The sequence below is a fragment of the Embiotoca jacksoni genome, unplaced genomic scaffold (assembly GCF_022577435.1).
Source record: "Embiotoca jacksoni isolate LCO1_2020_lvr unplaced genomic scaffold, fEmbJac1.0.p SCAF_41, whole genome shotgun sequence".
Lineage (NCBI taxonomy): Eukaryota > Metazoa > Chordata > Actinopteri > Embiotocidae > Embiotoca > Embiotoca jacksoni.
In genome coordinates, this window is record NW_027185394.1 from 2,905,577 (window position 1) to 2,922,527 (window position 16,951).

At 43.8% G+C, this 16,951-nt stretch overlaps 2 protein-coding genes across 4 annotated transcripts; one reads left to right on the forward strand and one right to left on the reverse strand.

The window, feature by feature from the left end:
- The first annotated feature begins 3,503 nt into the window (after positions 1–3,503).
- Positions 3,504–8,991, forward strand: LOC138209951 (fMet-Leu-Phe receptor-like). The gene is made up of 3 exons (XM_069168780.1): positions 3,504–3,572; positions 5,663–5,849; positions 6,619–8,991. Exons 2-3 carry the CDS (start codon positions 5,670–5,672, stop codon positions 7,513–7,515), a joined length of 1,077 nt encoding a protein of 358 aa, XP_069024881.1. The 5' UTR covers positions 3,504–3,572; positions 5,663–5,669; the 3' UTR covers positions 7,516–8,991.
- A 946-nt stretch (positions 8,992–9,937) lies between these two features.
- On the reverse strand, positions 9,938–15,820 carry slc39a7 (solute carrier family 39 member 7). Of its 3 annotated transcripts, XR_011179209.1 has the most exons (9): positions 15,673–15,820; positions 14,586–15,043; positions 13,244–13,412; positions 12,773–12,853; positions 12,518–12,634; positions 12,230–12,334; positions 11,690–11,886; positions 10,827–11,157; positions 9,938–10,165 (listed from the first exon to the last, which is right to left on the reverse strand). XR_011179209.1 is itself a non-coding variant. In XM_069168744.1 (8 exons), exons 1-8 carry the CDS (start codon positions 15,803–15,805, stop codon positions 10,903–10,905), a joined length of 1,491 nt encoding a protein of 496 aa, XP_069024845.1. In that variant the 5' UTR covers positions 15,806–15,820; the 3' UTR covers positions 9,938–10,902. The 3 variants fall into 3 exon arrangements, 2 of the variants coding, with proteins under 2 accessions (XP_069024845.1, XP_069024844.1); XM_069168744.1 differs by having other exon boundaries at positions 9,938–11,157; positions 15,697–15,820; XM_069168743.1 differs by having other exon boundaries at positions 9,938–11,157.
- Positions 15,821–16,951: the final 1,131 nt, after the last annotated feature.

Below are 16,951 nucleotides of genomic sequence, written 5' to 3' on the forward strand. Positions count from 1 at the left end.
GTGTTTTCTGCAACCTGGAACACTGATTTACTTTATACCACTAGAGTGCAGCACGAGCATGTGGGTCAGATGTTGAGGAAGCACACTGACAGCCCAACACAAGTGATTTATTACAGTCCTATAACATTACTTTAACAATCATAATTAATTACATACCAAACACCAACATTCACGATATACTGATGATGCTATATTATTAATGTGACTCTAAATTAAACTTCTAAACCACACTACTTTTTAAGCTATATTCAGGTGGCTTTCAAATATCAATGGATCTACCTCGATTTACTTAGATAAATTACTTAGATATTAAAATATACTGAAAGGTTCAAAACATAATAGCACACATGCAGAGAACTGCAAACTTTCCCCACTTACGTATTTAGAGAAAAATCTGAAACGCAGTGCTTTTTCTTTAAACACTTCTGCTTGTGCAATGGTCAAACATTGGTCATGACCTTTTGCAACATCACAATGTCATGAACCCCGTTTAGAGCGACCCGATTGGCCGAGGTGACGGCAAAAGAAGGAACTGATTTTACATGGAAACATTCCTCTAGGCAGTGAAAGGAAGGAGGAAAGAATAATCAAAGAGGTTAATGAAATCTGAATGAATGGGGTGACACATTGTGTGCTGTTGGGCTTTGAATGAACTGTTGTTGTTGTTGTTTTTTTAAAGGAACTTCCAGGACTTTATGTACATTTATGTTGAAGAAATTTAACCAACAATGCAATTTAAAAAAATATGATTATGATGCAACAGCAGAACTTACTTCTCTCGTGTAACTTCGCTGCATGTTATATTTTGCTGTGAATAAAAAAAAATGGCATGAACAACGAATGCAGGTCAAAAACCATTGTTTCAATTCTATTTTCAGAACATGCCACTTCCTTTTTTTTTTAACCTCAACTCCTGTTCTCAAATATTTTTTTTTACTTTGATTGATTATTTATAATTACCGTTTTGTGTTTTACAGCTTTAATTGTATTTCATCAGATTGATAGTTTTATGCCAGATGTCTTTTTGAGGCAATAGAAATCCTTTTAAATCCTTTTCATCCTGCATGTGAATGCTTGTCAACTTCTTTTTCCCCGACCCCAACCATGTGATCTTGCAAAAAAGTTTCATTTTCTTGTAAAAGGCTCAAAACATTCAGTAGGTTTGATTTTCTTCCACTACAGGAAAATGTGTAACTTTCACACCCAGATAGCCCAAAGCGTGTCTATTTCACGTTTTGCTGTGATGCCGACTGAACTGCTCTTCCTTCCAGGGAAAGACTGTCCCACCCTCGACCTGACTACGACCTTGGACAACTCTCTGTTATCCCGACCCTGACTGTCAGGAACCTCGGAGACACTCGACAGTCAACTCTCTCTTACTGCCAACATCACTGCAACAACACGTTCCTGTAGATACATGCTGCACAACATCAGGAGAATACGTCCTCTTCTCACTCAGAAGGAGGTGCAGGTTCTGGCCCAGGTTCTGGTCCAGGCGCTGGTCCAGGTTCTGGTCATCTCACATCTAGACTACTGTAACTCCCTCCTGGCAGGTCTACCTGTTAGTACCATCCGACCTCTGCAGCTCATCCAGAATGCAGCAGCTCCACTGGTCTTTAACCTCCCGAGATTCACTCCCACTACTCCACTCCTCCTCCTCCTCCTCTTCCTCCTGCTCCTCCTCTGCTCCCTTCACTGGTTACCAGTAGCTTCCCGCATCCGTTTCCAAACATAGGTACTTGCGTACCGTGCTGTGAACAGATCAGGTCCAGTCTACATCCAGGACATGGTCCAACCTTACATCCCAACCTGTTCACTCCGCTCCTCCTCTACATCCAGGACATGGTCAAACCTTACATCCCAACCTGTTCACTCCGCTCCTCCTCCTCCTCCTCTACATCCAGGACATGGTCCACCCTTACATCCCAACCTGTTCACTCCGCTCCTCCTCCTCCTCCTCCTCTACATCCAGGACATGGTCCACCCTTACATCCCAACCTGTTCACTCCGCTCCTCCTCCTCCTCCTCCTCTACATCCAGGACATGGTCCACCCTTACATCCCAACCTGTTCACTCCGCTCCTCCTCCTCCTCCTCCTCTACATCCAGGACATGGTCCACCCTTACATCCCAACCTGTTCACTCCGCTCCTCCTCCTCCTCCTCCTCTACATCCAGGACATGGTCCAACCTTACATCCCAACCTGTTCACTCCGCTCCTCCTCCTCCTCCTCTACATCCAGGACATGGTCCACCCTTACATCCCAACCTGTTCACTCCGCTCCTCCTCCTCCTCCTCCTCTACATCCAGGACATGGTCCAACCTTACATCCCAACCTGTTCACTCCGCTCCTCCTCCTCCTCCTCTACATCCAGGACATGGTCCACCCTTACATCCCAACCTGTTCACTCCGCTCCTCCTCCTCCTCCTCCTCTACATCCAGGACATGGTCCAACCTTACATCCCAGCCCGCTCCCTCCGCTCTGCTTCTACCAATCAGCTTGTTTCTCCTCACTGAGCTAAACACTCTACAAAATCACGACTGTTTGCTGTCCTGGCTCCTAAATGGTGAATGAGCTCCCCACCGACATCAGGACAGCAAAAACTCTGAACATCTTCCACCACAAACTAAAAACACACCTCTTCAGACTTCACCTTGAACAGTAGAACTTTAGTAGCTTAAAATAGAACTTACTGATAGCACTTTGTAGTTTGGCTTTCTTGAAGAAATTGTATTTCCTTGATTCCTGTTGTTCTGGGTTTTGTACCCTCATGGTTGAAATGCACTTATTGTAAGTCGCTTTGGATAAAAGCATCAGCTAAATGTAATGTAATGTAATACCGGGTTGCTCACAAAGCTGGTTCTTTTACAATATAATGGTACTCTTACAATTATTATTGTGTTGTTTTTTTCATTACTACTTCAGAGTAGTCGAGTTGCATCAGCAGCTCAGCCACTGTTTTGTGGTCTATTAAATGTTTGTCTTTACTTTTCTCCTCCAAAGAGGACCTGTATCCTGAAAACAGCGAAGAACAAAAAAGGAAGCTTCAATTTAAGTTAAATCACTTCTGCTTTCAAAGGAAAGGGTTTAATAAGTAAACTCCAAAAACAAAGAGCAAAGCTCCACTTGGACAAATTTCTCCCGGTGGAATAAAGTTATCTGCTGTCATAAACACTCGGCCCTCTTTGAGCAAATCTGATTGGTCGAGGAGACTGAGGAGGAAAGTGTGATTACCAAGTCGGCCATTCACTCCCGGTTTTTATGCATCTGTGTTTGCGTGTGTGACAAAGTGTGTTCAGCTGTGTGAGAAAAAGAGAAGCAGGAACACAGAAAGGAAGATGAAGCCAGATGACACAGAGAGACAGAGGAAGTGAGTGTGTGATAGAGAAAGAGAGAGAGAGGACACAAAACACACAATGAAAAAACTTGAAGTACCAAATAGGGAGGGAGGGGGGGTGGAGGAGGTGTAGAGGGGTGGAGGGCGCACCAGAGGATGAGTCTTCACATGTGTCTCTGATTGCTGAGACCGAAGGACTCAACCAGCTCGGTGACATCAGTGAAACATCTGCAGGTAGGAAATCAGGACATTTTCTGATTCTGATTACATTCAGTCACCATTTGAAACACTCAATAATTAAAACAAAATAAAACATGTGTTTGGTGCCTGATGGAAATCATTGTTGTTTAATTGAGTTAAAGGTCAATGTGGCCTGAAAGGGTGAAACTGACAAAATAAACCAAAGTAGAGCACCACTAATGTTTTTTTTTTTTATCTTTCTGATATTATTAGCATTATTACATTACATTTAATTTAGCTGACGCTTTTATCCAAAGCGACTTACAATTAGCATCAACTATCAGAGTGTGAAACAGGATTGCTAAGACTGAAACTGACCATTTTAGTTAGTAGGATGTGAGTAAACATCACCACATAACTAAAATCAAAAAGCAGTTCGTTGCTTCTTTTTTTTTACCGAAAGCTACTCAGAGTGAAATGTGTTGTTTGTTGCTGTGAAAAAGGTTCAGATAGTTTCATTGCAGGATATCTTTGTGGGGTTCAGGTTATTTTCCATCTCCACACCTACAAACACTGCTCAGTTATTTTTGGTGAATTGGTCATTATGCAGATTTTTACTTTTTCGTTTGCTAATTCTTTGACTTAAACAGTTATTGTATATTTGCATTGGTCGAACTGGCTAAGAGTGGGAAAGTTTAATATCTTTAACCCTCGTGTTGTCCTCGGGTCAAAATGACCCGCAGCTGTGTTCTATTTTATTTCTATATTTCTATATTTTTTGGGATCATTGGTCATCATTCTTTAAAGAAACCCTCACAGCTTCCTCGTCACCAATGATCCCAAAAAATATGAAAATAAAATAGAACTTGGTTGAACACAGCTGCGGGTCATTTTGACCCGAGGACAACAGGAGGGTTAAAGCTAGTTTTTGTCATGTTGAATCAGATTGGTTGCCACAGCAGTGAAGATGAGATGCATCTCACAGCGTTTTCAAGTTTTTAAGAGCTGAAACCATTTGTGATCATTTTTGAGCAGCAGTTGCTTGTAAACATTTATTTCCTCTCACATCTTCCATCTCAGACTTTTATGAGCTTTTTATGTCTTCATAGTTTAGACCTGGGCTGGACTTACAGTATTTCATTCATTTTCTTAGTGGAATTCTTTTTTAGGGCATGGTTGGGAAGCCCGGTGTGATGCCAAAGCATGTAATACACCTGCTCGTCCACTAGAGGATAACGTGGCGGTGTGACAGTTGGCCTCGCCTCAGCGTGAAAAGCGTGAAATGCGACATAACACACGTCAAAGAGCCGATTTTTTTTTTTTACCCAGGAGACGAAGGTCCAGGTTCACAAGAAAACAATATGGTTTTCTTTTAACACATTTTTTTCTAAACCCTCATCGGGTAACCACATAGTTTTGTTTGCCTAAAAACAACCACCTCAGCCTTCACATATTCTCAGTCACTGACTCAGTTGAATACAGCTGACTCGTCGACATAATGCACGTCACAGTTTATTGAGAAACAACGCATATTTCTTTATTACTTATTAAGGCTTGTGATCAAAATTTTTTTTTTTTTTTTCTTGCATGCTGTAAAGTATTTTAAAAGAAGAGGTTGGAATTTTTTTTAATAAGATGAAAGTAAAACAGGAAGTTACCCAAACCTGCACTGCAATAATGCACTTATTAACCAGCCTCTAACACAGAGAGTCTTTGGTTGACCAACATGCAGCATCCTCTCTGCTGACCTACAAAACTAAAGAAAACAGGAAGGAAATACAAACTTTATCGGTGATCCACAGCCTGCACATGAATAATGAAGAAGTGAAATAGGTCATATGTTAACAAACAAATGGGATGTTTTATGACAGTGTTGATATTCTGTCTGATAGTAAAAGAGAAACTAAGCATTCACCTTTGAGTTTAAATGAAGCAAAATTTCCAACAGATGTGACTGAACTAAAACAAAAATATTTGGTTCTTCAGGTTCTACAAAAATAAATGAAACTGTTAAACTGTATTTTAAAATAGCTTTAACTTAACCCACTTTGAACCCCATATATCAGGTCATCTTGTTGTGTTTTCCTACTCACTGTCTGTTAGAAACTTACATTTAGATTAGTTTTGTATTCTTTCTTTTCCAGCCACACGATGTCTCTTAATGCCTCTATGCCCGCCCTCGCACTCAAGTCTTCCAAGAACGACCAGGCGACGACGGTGGACGTCGACGCCATCATGGACAACGTCAGCATCGTCCTCTACACGATAACTGTGGTGCTCGGCATCACGGGGAACTCGATGGTGATCTGGGTGGCTGGATTCAAGCTCAAGGTGGATACGTGGCGTGTGCGAAGTGTTTCTAACACTGTCTGAGAGGAGCCGAGAAAAGTGTGTCACAATTATTATAAACTACAGCAAAGCAGCTTTTAGGAGCTGGAACATTTGCCCTCGACCCTCCGTTGCCCCAGTAACCTACAGACTGGATATAAAAGTGTTCGGAGCTTCCGGATCTGAAAAATGAGGCAGATCCAGAAGTGCCTTAAGCTACAATACCACCGAGTGCCACTAGAGGTCGGCTCCAAAAAACCTCCATAGACTCCCATTGAACTTCTCATGAAATACAAAGTCAATACATTTTTTCTAAGAGTCATTATGGTGTTCTACGGGTGGGAGGCGTGTCTATTTGATTGACAGGCCTGTGGCGCAAACAGGTTTCTGCTTTCGGTGGGCGGGGCATAGTGTCCTCAGGTTTCCAATCAGATTGGTGAGATTCACTTGTGGATCCAAAAGCAAAAGATGGCTACGTCCGAAATCCAAACTGGAGGCTTTATAACGGCAGTTTACAAACCAATGTGTGATGTCACTTGTTGAAGCATGTTTGACATGTGGTATCTTTGGTAAGGGATGATTGGACGGCAGCTGTTTGGAACTGGGGATTGACAAATGGTCAATCAATGATGTCCAAGATAAATTCTGTTTGCACGACCGGCTAACTTTCAGACCTTCATGTAAATGTCTCACATTTCTCTTCCTTTCCTTTCGTCCCGCGCTCCTTTATTATCCCTTCCTTTCTTTTCTTTTCCTTCGTCTTCCTCCTCAGCCGAAGGTCACCAACGTGTGGCTGGTGAACCTGGCGATAGCCGACCTGATCTTCTGCTTCACGCGAGTCTTCTCCCTCACCAAGAAGCTCTTTTTCGACCACTGGCCCTTCGGCGTCTTCCTCTGCAAGTTCAACGGCTTCTTCAAGTACGCCAACATGTTCTGCTCCGTGTTCCTGCTGGCCGTGATCAGCCTGGACCGGGTGCTCTGCGTGTGGCGGCCCGTCTTCACGAAGCGGCGACGCACCCTGCGGGCCGCGACGGTGGTGGCGGTCTGCGTCTGGACCTTGGCGGTCCTCTTCAGCACCCCCTACTTCGTCTACCGCCAGGTCTACCTGGGCAAGAACAACCTGAGCAAGTGTTCTCTGGACGTGAAGGAGGCGGCCACGGGGGACAACAGCGCCAAATCTGCGCTCTACTCCATCCGCTTCCTGTGCGGCTTCATGCTGCCCTTCATGGTCATCCTCGTCTGCTACATCCTGGCCGGGCTCGGGATCCGACGGACCCGCCTGTCGGGGAAGTCCCGCCCGCTGCGTATTCTGGCCTCGCTGGTCGTGGCGTTCTTCCTGTGCTGGGCGCCTTACCACTGCCTCCTGCTGGTGAAGATGGTGGACAGCAAGAACCCGGTGGTGAAAATCTGGCACCCTATAGCGTCGGGCTTCGCCTACTTCAACAGCTGCGTGAACCCGCTGCTGTACTTCTGCATGGGGCTGGACGTGAGGGGCCGCTTCAGGCAGAGTCTGATGGGCGTGTACCAGAGAGCTCTGGCGGACGACGTGGACGGACAGACGACTCAGTCCAACGAGCGCTCTCTGGACGACAGCATCGGGTCCAAACACAGCAACGTGGCGGCGGCGGCGGGACGGAGTCAGACAGCAGTGGATGTGGCGACAGTTTAAGTCTCTCCAAGCGATCCTCGGGTCGAGGCCGGAGAGCTACTCGCTTTTGAGCGACGCGTTGCGTTGACGGCCGTTTGCGTCGTGAACGTTATGCTTGTACTCGACGTGTTACTGGAGGTCACTATTAGAAAACAGGCCACAGACAATAAATATGGGAAAAGGTTATTTCCTTCTACATTTATGTCAGAACGATGTGAAGGTTGTAACCTGCTCCAGATGCATTTTCTATCACGATCATTTCACTAGTAACAATTATTTTTGTTTTTATATTTAGTTGTGTTCGGATCAAACAGCGTTGCAGTTGTGAGCAGGAACTTTTGATGCAAATAAAGAACATACAGTCATCATCATAACTGTCTGCTCATTGTTTGTCTTTTAAATAAGATTTATCCACAAAACTGAGCTCCTTAATGCAGAAAAAAAATTCCGTTGCATTCCTGCAAAGAACATAAAATAAGATGATGACTTGTGCGCAATAGATAATCTCTATCAATCATTTGTATATGATGGGTTAAAGACATAAAAATCCACTAATGTGATCCTTTAAGAACTAATATGATCCTCGTTTTAGTTGTTTAAAGCACCGGCTGTCAGTTATTTCTTTCCTCGACTGCAATAAATTTGTATAAGTGCGTTAAAAAAACCAAAGCTGGGTCTTTAAATGCTTTTTGGAAATATGTATTCAATGTGCCTTTTGCTCAACGTGTCTTCAATACTTTTACATAATGTTTGTCCAAACGGCTGATCGTACACTGAAGGGACTGACTGGATAAACGTTCTCAACACCGACATGATGATAAACTGAGTTGAGATTCAGATTTTCCTGTGTGTGTATGTGTGTTTTTGCGCATGTGATTAAAGTCAGAATAAGAAGTGGAAGTGTGGCGAGTCTGGAGGAATCGGAACAAAAACAAATAAAAAAAAACAGAGGAAGTGAGATTACAACAAGGAAAGCCACAAATAACTTCCAAATGGTGACTCAAGTGGTGTTGTGTGTGCAGAGGTCACCCTGACTGTGGATGAATTGAAAGCATCCAGTTCTTTTTAAACACTCGGCTCGTTTGAGTGTTTTTGCTTTTGCACCATCAGAAATGCTTGAAAAGGTTTTGTCTGCTGTGTGTGTGTGTAACTGGACTCAGACTAAACATGCTGATGGAAAATGAAATTTAGCAAAGCTGGTGAACTATAATTGATCCCCATAAAACACAGCTGTTTTTGTTTGCTCTGCAGATTCCTCACACACCAGCGGATACCTGTTTATACAACGAGTTCATATGAACTCAGTGTCCTTCAGGGTTTATGACATTTCCGTTGTGCTGCAGCAGCGACGCCTTGACTTGCAGCGTCCTGTGATGAGAGGTAATAAGCTTTGTTCGGTTCCTTTGTTCTTGGTTGTAAATTCCTGTTACATAAAAAATATTTTGTAAATACTACGCTTTTAAGACCAAAGTGTAACGTGACAATAAAGACTTTCAAACCGTTTCTGGTGTCGACGCAATGCTGCAACACATTTAGCAGGGATCATGACAACGCCACGACATGATCAGACCTCGAGCCTGCAGGAGTCTGGTCGTCATGGAGATTCAGCTCACCTGCTCCACTGCGAGGCTTCCACCTTGTCTGGTTTTATTTAATGAGCACAGGGGGATTTTAAAGTTGATCTACAGCTGATCTGAGGTCTGTTTTGTCCAGCCTGGATTGTTCAGGATCAAATTAACCATTTTGGAAAATTAAATTTAGACTCTGCAAGTAATTCGACATGTTTTGCTTTGTGTTGCACACATATTTAGTCTTTTTCTTTGGGGTGGAGAGCGATATCGTCCTTCGTCCTTTTTGTTTGTGTTATAGGTTGAATTTGATCAACTTTCTAATTAATGAGGGATTATTTTCAGATAGACCTCCAGAAAACTAATAATTAGGAGCGACTTTAGATAACAACAGAAAATATCTAGCTATCTATCTATTTATCTATCTAGCTATCTATGTAAAAAGAAAACAGTAATTGCTTCGATAATAAGTTAAAAAAAAAAAATAGTAAGTAAATAGAAGTAAGTACACACCCCTGTATTTTTTGTATTTTTCTGTATCTTTAAAAAGCAGTTAAAATCTGAATCCATTGTGGTCTTGATGTCTTGGTGTAATACCCAGAGACGTCACTAGATGGCGCATAGCTCTCCGGAGGCACGTGACACGCGCTGCTAAAACAAACCGCGCGGTCGAGCCGCGCGCGAGTTTCCTGCCTCTTCGTTTCTACATTTCAGGTCGGGTTGATATTTCCTCAAAATGACACCCGTGTACCCTCAGAGATAAGAGCGCAGTAAGTCGTCAGGGATAACGTGTTTTGAAACGCGCCCTCCGTCTGCCTCCAGGTCTCCGTTATCCATTAAAACACAAGGCAAAAGTAACGAGTAAAGAAGCCCACTTACATTTCAGTGATTTTAATTATTTGGAAAAGTAATTCATTACATTACTAGTTAACGCATAACACGTTAATGTCTGAATGATACGTATCGACATGACATGTTTGTTTTTTTCCCGTGCGACCCGTCTGCCGTTAATCTTTCCCAGGACCCGTTAACGGCCTTCCAGACACGTCAAGCACTTAACAGAGTGCAATGTGAGCGTAAGCCGGATACCACTTTGATCACATCTGCAAAAAAAAAAAAAAAAAAAGCAACAACATTTATTTTCAACTGTGTGGAATGTAAAATATCAGCATTCAGTTTCAAAACTAAAAAGAAGTTCGACACGTTGAAAACAACGCATCCAGACCGTCGCTTTTCTCCGACCTCAAACGTAGAAGCAGCCATTTGTTAAATGATAAAAATAAAAAATAAAAATTGGTGTTATGGCTGGAAATGTTATTTAATTTAAGCCACTTTTGGAGGGAACTTGTTGTCAGTTGGAGCCGCAGCTGGATGGTCCATGAAGTGAATGCGGCGTGGGAAGTTTGTGGCCGGTGCACAGAGGGACTCCACCTCCTGACCCTGACGGAGGCCTCCCAACTTCTCCATTCATTTCTTTTTTTCTTTCTTTCAGTCTCTATTGCTGAACAGTTGTTGTTGTGTTTTTAAAGAAGTTGACACTTTTCCACAAAAAAAAAAAGTAAAAAAAACAAAAATCATTGATGTGCCCGTGAATTGTTAAAAAAACAACAAAAAAAAAAACACAAATCAACAAAAATCATGTTCTCCATCAATTGGTGGTGTTTGTCCGGAAATACACCGCAATAAAAAACAAAAAAAAACAACACCGCTGGCAAAAATAATCCATTTGTACTCTACTTAAAAATTGCCTTTTTTTTTTTTAACCTTTAACCTTTGACCTCTGCTCTCCGGTCTCCCCCGTCTCACGCTGTAGGAAGTTTCCCGGCCGGCCTGCAGCGTCTCACTCGTACTCTGCGATCAGCACCATCATGCCGACTCCGAACAGCAGGGCCAGGATCTCCATCAGAGACTGACTGAAACTGGAGCGGCCCGCCAGCAGTTCTGGGAGCACCGTTACCGTGGCGATGTAAACGAAACCACCAGCGGTGAAGGGCAAGATCCAGGCGGTCGCCGTGGCGCCCACGCCCTCGGCCAATAGGGAGCAAGCTGTTCCGGCCAGCGCTCCCAGGGCCGTCAGCAGCTGTAGACACATGGCCTGAAGGCAAAGAGGAAGAGGGTCAGTAAAATAGTCCTGTCAATATTTATATTCATGTAAACAAATCTGTAACGTGGAAAAAGTGAACCGTTTGAAGGATTTTTATAAATGATACAATTACTATAACAGAGATGAAAGAATAGTGTTTGAATTATTCAGAAGTTTTATTTTAGATTTAGAAAGTTAACTTTGTGCAGAATATATTACCCTCTAATGAAATGTATTTGGGCAACTCTGCTTTAGGTCGTCGTCTAACGACCAAACTCACCACGAGAAGATGTGTTGGGATTTTACTATTTTGACAGACTGGACACTGCAATTCAGCAATGACCGTTTTAATTTCTGTTTAGTTGCTGGACTTTCTGTTATGTAATGCTCTGTTAAGCTGTATTTTTACATGTCGGTTTCACTTCAATAGGTTTATTCTGTGCGCTGAATGTAAAGCCGTCACATTTAGCTCTTCTTAAAGTTCCTCCTTGTGATATATATGGATGCTTTACTCTTTGTACTCGCAGTCCGAGTAGTCATCTACCTTCTTCTTGGTGCAGCCAGACTGAACAAGGATGGCAAAGTCTCCGATCTCGTGCGGGACCTCGTGCAGCAGGATGGTGACGGTGGTGACGGCGCCCACTGCTGGACCGACCAGGAAGGACGCTCCGATCGCCAGGCCGTCGGTGAAGTTGTGCGTGAAGTCAGCGGCCAGATTCAGGTAACCGGACACCTTGATGTCTGGGTCGGTCGAGCAAATATACAATAAATAGTTAAGACCTTAAATAAACTGTAAACACAGTTTTGTGACAGCCTTCATCGAGGATACACGGTTTCTGTACACATCTAAAACATGTAGGTGTATATTTTAGATGAATCAGTTTCTGCTAGTTAATTATTAATGAATTAATTAAGTCTTCAGTTTGGTCAGTGCGACTGATCTTTTGTTTGTTTTTTGGGGCAGAAACCTTTTTTTTTTTTTTTTGCTCTGTCACCACTGCAGCTCAATAACTGACCACTAGATGGAGCTGCTAAGTTTATAATGTGAGCAGTCAGAGGTCTGTAATAAAAGTACTCTCTTCACCTGTGCTCTTTTTCTCCTCTTTCTTTGGCGCCTTCCCATCTTTGCTTTTTTTCTTCTTCGTGTCCTTTTCTTCCTCTCCGTCACTGTCCTTTTCTTTGGGAGCAGCTGAAAATGTTACACAGAATAAAGAGATTACAAGTAGATTACAGATTGTATAAAAAAAAAAAAAAAAATGTTTAACAATAATTTTGGTCATTAATTCAAAAAAAATATAAATAAACATTTGCTGCAGATGATTGTTTCCATCTTCTGTCAGGACTGTCAGAGGGAGTTTCTCCTCCAGCGTACCATGCGAGTGTCCGTGTCCTCCCTTCACCAGACGCACAAACTTTTCTACAACCAGGAAGGCGATGATCCCGCCGAGAACCCACAGCCCCACCGACATCATGTGACCGTGGGCAGCTCCTGTGCAGGTAGAGAACAGAGAGGCGGATAGGATTCAGCTATGTTGTAAAAAGGTTACCCTATGGAAGTAGATGTTGGCTTTCGTCAATTTCTTTGGCGGAGAAAGGGAACCAGAGAAAGAAGGTAACTGCCGTTTACCGTGGGAGTGACCGTGCTCATTGGACTCCTCGCTTTCATGTGCGTGTCCATGATCTTCATCTCCATGATGGGAGTGTGGCTCTGTGCAGGAGAAATACGTTGGATATTAAACATTGAGAAGATAAACTGAAGCTCCTGCTTGCTGCTCATGTTTCAGTTGATTTTAGAAACCTGAACGTTCAAAAGTACAGAGAAGCTGAGCTGCTGCAAAGTCAAAACAGGTTTGAATGAATGTATTGAGTGTTAAACTCAGAAGTCTGGTCGAGAAGGGCGAACAAACTCTGTTGGTGAGTCTCCACACAGTGAAAGCAAGCTACAAGAAAACAACTTTATGCTTCTTAGATTTCCTTTCACCCCGTGAGTGAAATAAAAATGCAGCACCTCAATATTACTATTGGCTGCTCAGGATATCCAGAAGTTTAGAGTCAAGAAAACAGTGAAAAAGAGACGGCTCTGATCTTAACGACCTACCCAGAGCGTGCGGTATGAGGTGGAGGAAGGCGTCGCCCAGCAGCCCGCCGGAGGCGAAGCTCAGCAGCACCTTGAGCAGGTTCTTGTGCTGGTCGCTGTTGGACTGAACCGGGATCAGAAACAGGATGAGGAAAGGAGCGGCGCTGATCAGCAAGGTGGCGCCGATCGCCTGCAGACAGCGACGGAGGGAAAGTTGGGTTTTTTTTATATGCTTTGTACTCCTGCAGGGAGAAAATGTTCTAACGGGAGAAGGACATGCAAATCTCTGTGGAGGCTCATTTTGGGGGAAAAAGGTGCTTTGATTTGTAAACTCAGATCTGACATTAATTAATAGAATTAACTGTTATATGAAGCCCACTCATGAGAAAATAAGAGGATAAATTGCTAGATATGGTGTTGACAAAGGAAACTAAAGATCACTTAATAATCCTTACAAGCAAATAATGAGCCACATGTAGTGTTGCTCCACGCCTCGTCTTCACCGGCTACATGAAGGACATCAGCATCTATCTTCATCAAGATCTACAGTGCATCTGTTCAGACCAAAGTACTGCGGCACACAAAAGCCTTTCGGAAACCTTCTGGAACGACGCTTGATCATGAAATTACACGTATAAAGTGGAGGAAGGAAAAGTAAAGAAGAACAGCATGCATCAGTTATAGAGCTCAACCTGCTGGAAAACAGCCAAACTGCTTCAGAGGGTCCAAATCTTGGTAATACAGTACGACCGAGTGACCGAGGACCAACTCCAGCTGGACGTGTTCGGTGGTGTCGTATGTGGTCGGTCTGTGAGCCGCTCGAGTCGCAGACAACTTTAAATAAGAACAAGTGAAACTCCCTGAAAGTTTCCCGGTCAGTTACAGGATGTACACAACTTTCTTCTTGCTTATTTTTTGCCCACTTCAGCACTTAAAACACAGAAGTGATACTTTCCCTTTCTTCCTAAACTGGCATTGATTTTTTTTTTTTTTGCATGACGCCCAGTTTGAGTTCATCTCCTGAACGCTGCCATCAAAACTCAACTCTGGTGCCATTTTGAATTACTTTGGTTTTTTTTGTTTACAATTTGCACTGATCAGGAGAAGCACTCCTAGTTTAGTTGTATTTCTATACAACTCTGATAATACAGACTGAATCTACGATGCAGTCAGGTACTATTACACCAAACTGTGCTCCACTGTTCACGAGGACAAAAACAACACGAACATGTGCTGATGCCCATGTGAACTCCTTACCGAACTCTTGCCACGATTGATATGAGAAGATAAACACCTTACATTTCAAACTATGCCCTCCTCCTCCCCTCCTCCTCCTCTCCTCCTCCTCCTCCCATGACCTCACCTGTGTCCAGAGCTCCACCGTGTCCCTCTTCACTCTCTCCTCTCCGTGTGCGTGTCCATGTCCGCTCTCCTCTTTGTGGACTCGAACAACATCCTCATGATGAGCGTGTCCGTGATCGTGTCCGTGATCGTGAGCGTGTCCGTGATCGTGTCCGTGATCGTGAGCGTGTCCGTGATCGTGTCCGTGAGCGTGTCCGTGATGCTCCTCTTCGTGCTGACCGACGTTGGCCTCGGCGCTCCACTTGCTCGCTCCGTGGAACATCTTCACCTGCTCGGCGTGAGCGCGGTGATCGTCTTCTCCGTGGGCGTGGCCGTGGTGATGGTGGCCGTGGTGATGGTGGCCGTGTCCATGGTCGCCGTGGGAATGGCTGTGAGCGGAGGCCGAATGAGAGGCGAACAGCAGTGCAGCGGAGGTGGCCAGTGTCAGTGCCAGCAGACGTAGGCAGCCCATATTATCACCTGAATAAAAACATCAAGACTCACTTTGATTAAACTCTGTGGTCTGTTGTTGTTTTTTTGCATCGATACCAAAATATTACAATTGAGCTGACGGAGATCCTTTTGCACAATTGTTTTAAAAAAAAAAAACAAATCTGGATGAAACGAACATAAATGTCACATTTTGGGGTCATTAAGAGAGAACCAGTCAAACCTTAAACTTTGTAATAAAGGCACAGACACGTGACGTGTCTGTTTCGTGTCCTCCAGCTGTTGGAGCTGCAGTAGGCTGGTGATGTGCGCACGCAGCATTGATAACGATGGATCTCTTTTTCCATCCGACTTTAAGTGAGCTGTCTTTCACCTCTTTGTTTACCGACGGCGGCTTCACAACATCGGCTGCGGATGTTAAAAGCTTATGGTCTCTATGGTTCTCTCAGAAAGGCTCTAATCTCACAGTAAACAGTGAAAGCGGGACAAACAAACAGACAGACAAACAAACAAACAAACAACCACCGATCGGTTTAGAGAGCGTGCTCGCCGGCTAGCTAGCTGGCTAGTAAACAACCGGCTCGCGCGAAGCTGCAGCAGAAACAACGTCAGTAAAAATAAAATAAAACGAAATTAAATAAATGTTGGTTCATTCTCACCAGATAGTGTTTGTCTACCCCCACCTGTTGGGCCACTGGATACCTCTCCGTCCCGGGTGCTGCTGCTAGCTGTGGCGGAGACGTGGCGCTTGCTCAAGTCAACTCGTCGAAGTCTCGCGAGGCCGCGTCCCATTCCGGAGTCTGCCTCCTTCCGTGTTCCCTCGTCGTCTCCACCGAGATGGGAAAGAGACGTAAAACAAATGCATTGGGTGGTTTTAGTCGTATTTGAGTGTATTTTAGAGCTGATGAACTGATGCAAAATACGATTTTTTATTTTTTTAATGATGTGAAAAAGACCGAAGGGAGATGTCGAGGTCTCAACAGGAATTATCGCGAGAATGTGAACGCTGCCTTTGCTGACGGGAGGAATCTGGAGAACAGGATGCAGATCCGCCTGTCCCGGTGCGTGAAGCTGTAAAGTAGGAAATACACACATAAACGTGTACATGCAGCCTGGTTTACATCTTCAGAGGGGGGGGGGGGTACACACAAAACTATATTTGAACAACAGCTTCACACAAAACTATACTCTGTATAGCCTATTTGTCAATTTATTAGAGACATGACATATTCAGCTAAATTAAATTGAGTGAATTGGTCCGATGTCTGGTGTCTCCATGTGGTTTACACCTTCCTGGAATAACTAGAATTAAATTGTAATTCACTGTTTGTACTCTGGGTGTCGCTGTGGTAACATCTAGGGCTCAGGTATGCAGGTGGGTTAGGTTAGGTTAGGTTAGGTTAGGTTAGGTTAGGTTAGGTTAGGTTAGGTTGGGGTTAGGTTAGGTTGGGGTTAGGTTAGGTTAGGTTAGGTTAGGTTGGGGTTAGGTTAGGTTAGGTTAGGTTGGGGTTAGGTTAGGTTAGGTTGGGGTTAGGTTAGGGTTAGGTTAGGTTAGGTTAGGTTAGGTTGGGGTTAGGTTAGGTTAGGTTAGGTTGGGGTTAGGTTAGGTTGGGGTTAGGTTAGGTTAGGTTGGGGTTAGGTTAGGGTTAGGTTAGGTTAGGTTAGGTTAGGTTGGGGTTAGGTTAGGTTAGGTTAGGTTGGGGTTAGGTTAGGTTGGGGTTAGGTTAGGTTAGGTTAGGTTAGGTTAGGTTAGGTTAGGTTGGGGTTAGGTTAGGTTGGGGTTAGGTTAGGTTAGGTTAGGTTGGGGTTAGGTTAGGTTAGGTTGGGGTTAGGTTAGGTTGGGGTTAGGTTAGGTAGTTACTTTATTAATCCCCGAGGGGAATTTTTTTCGCTACAGCAGCATACAGAAGCAATAAGATAATAATAGAATAATAGAAA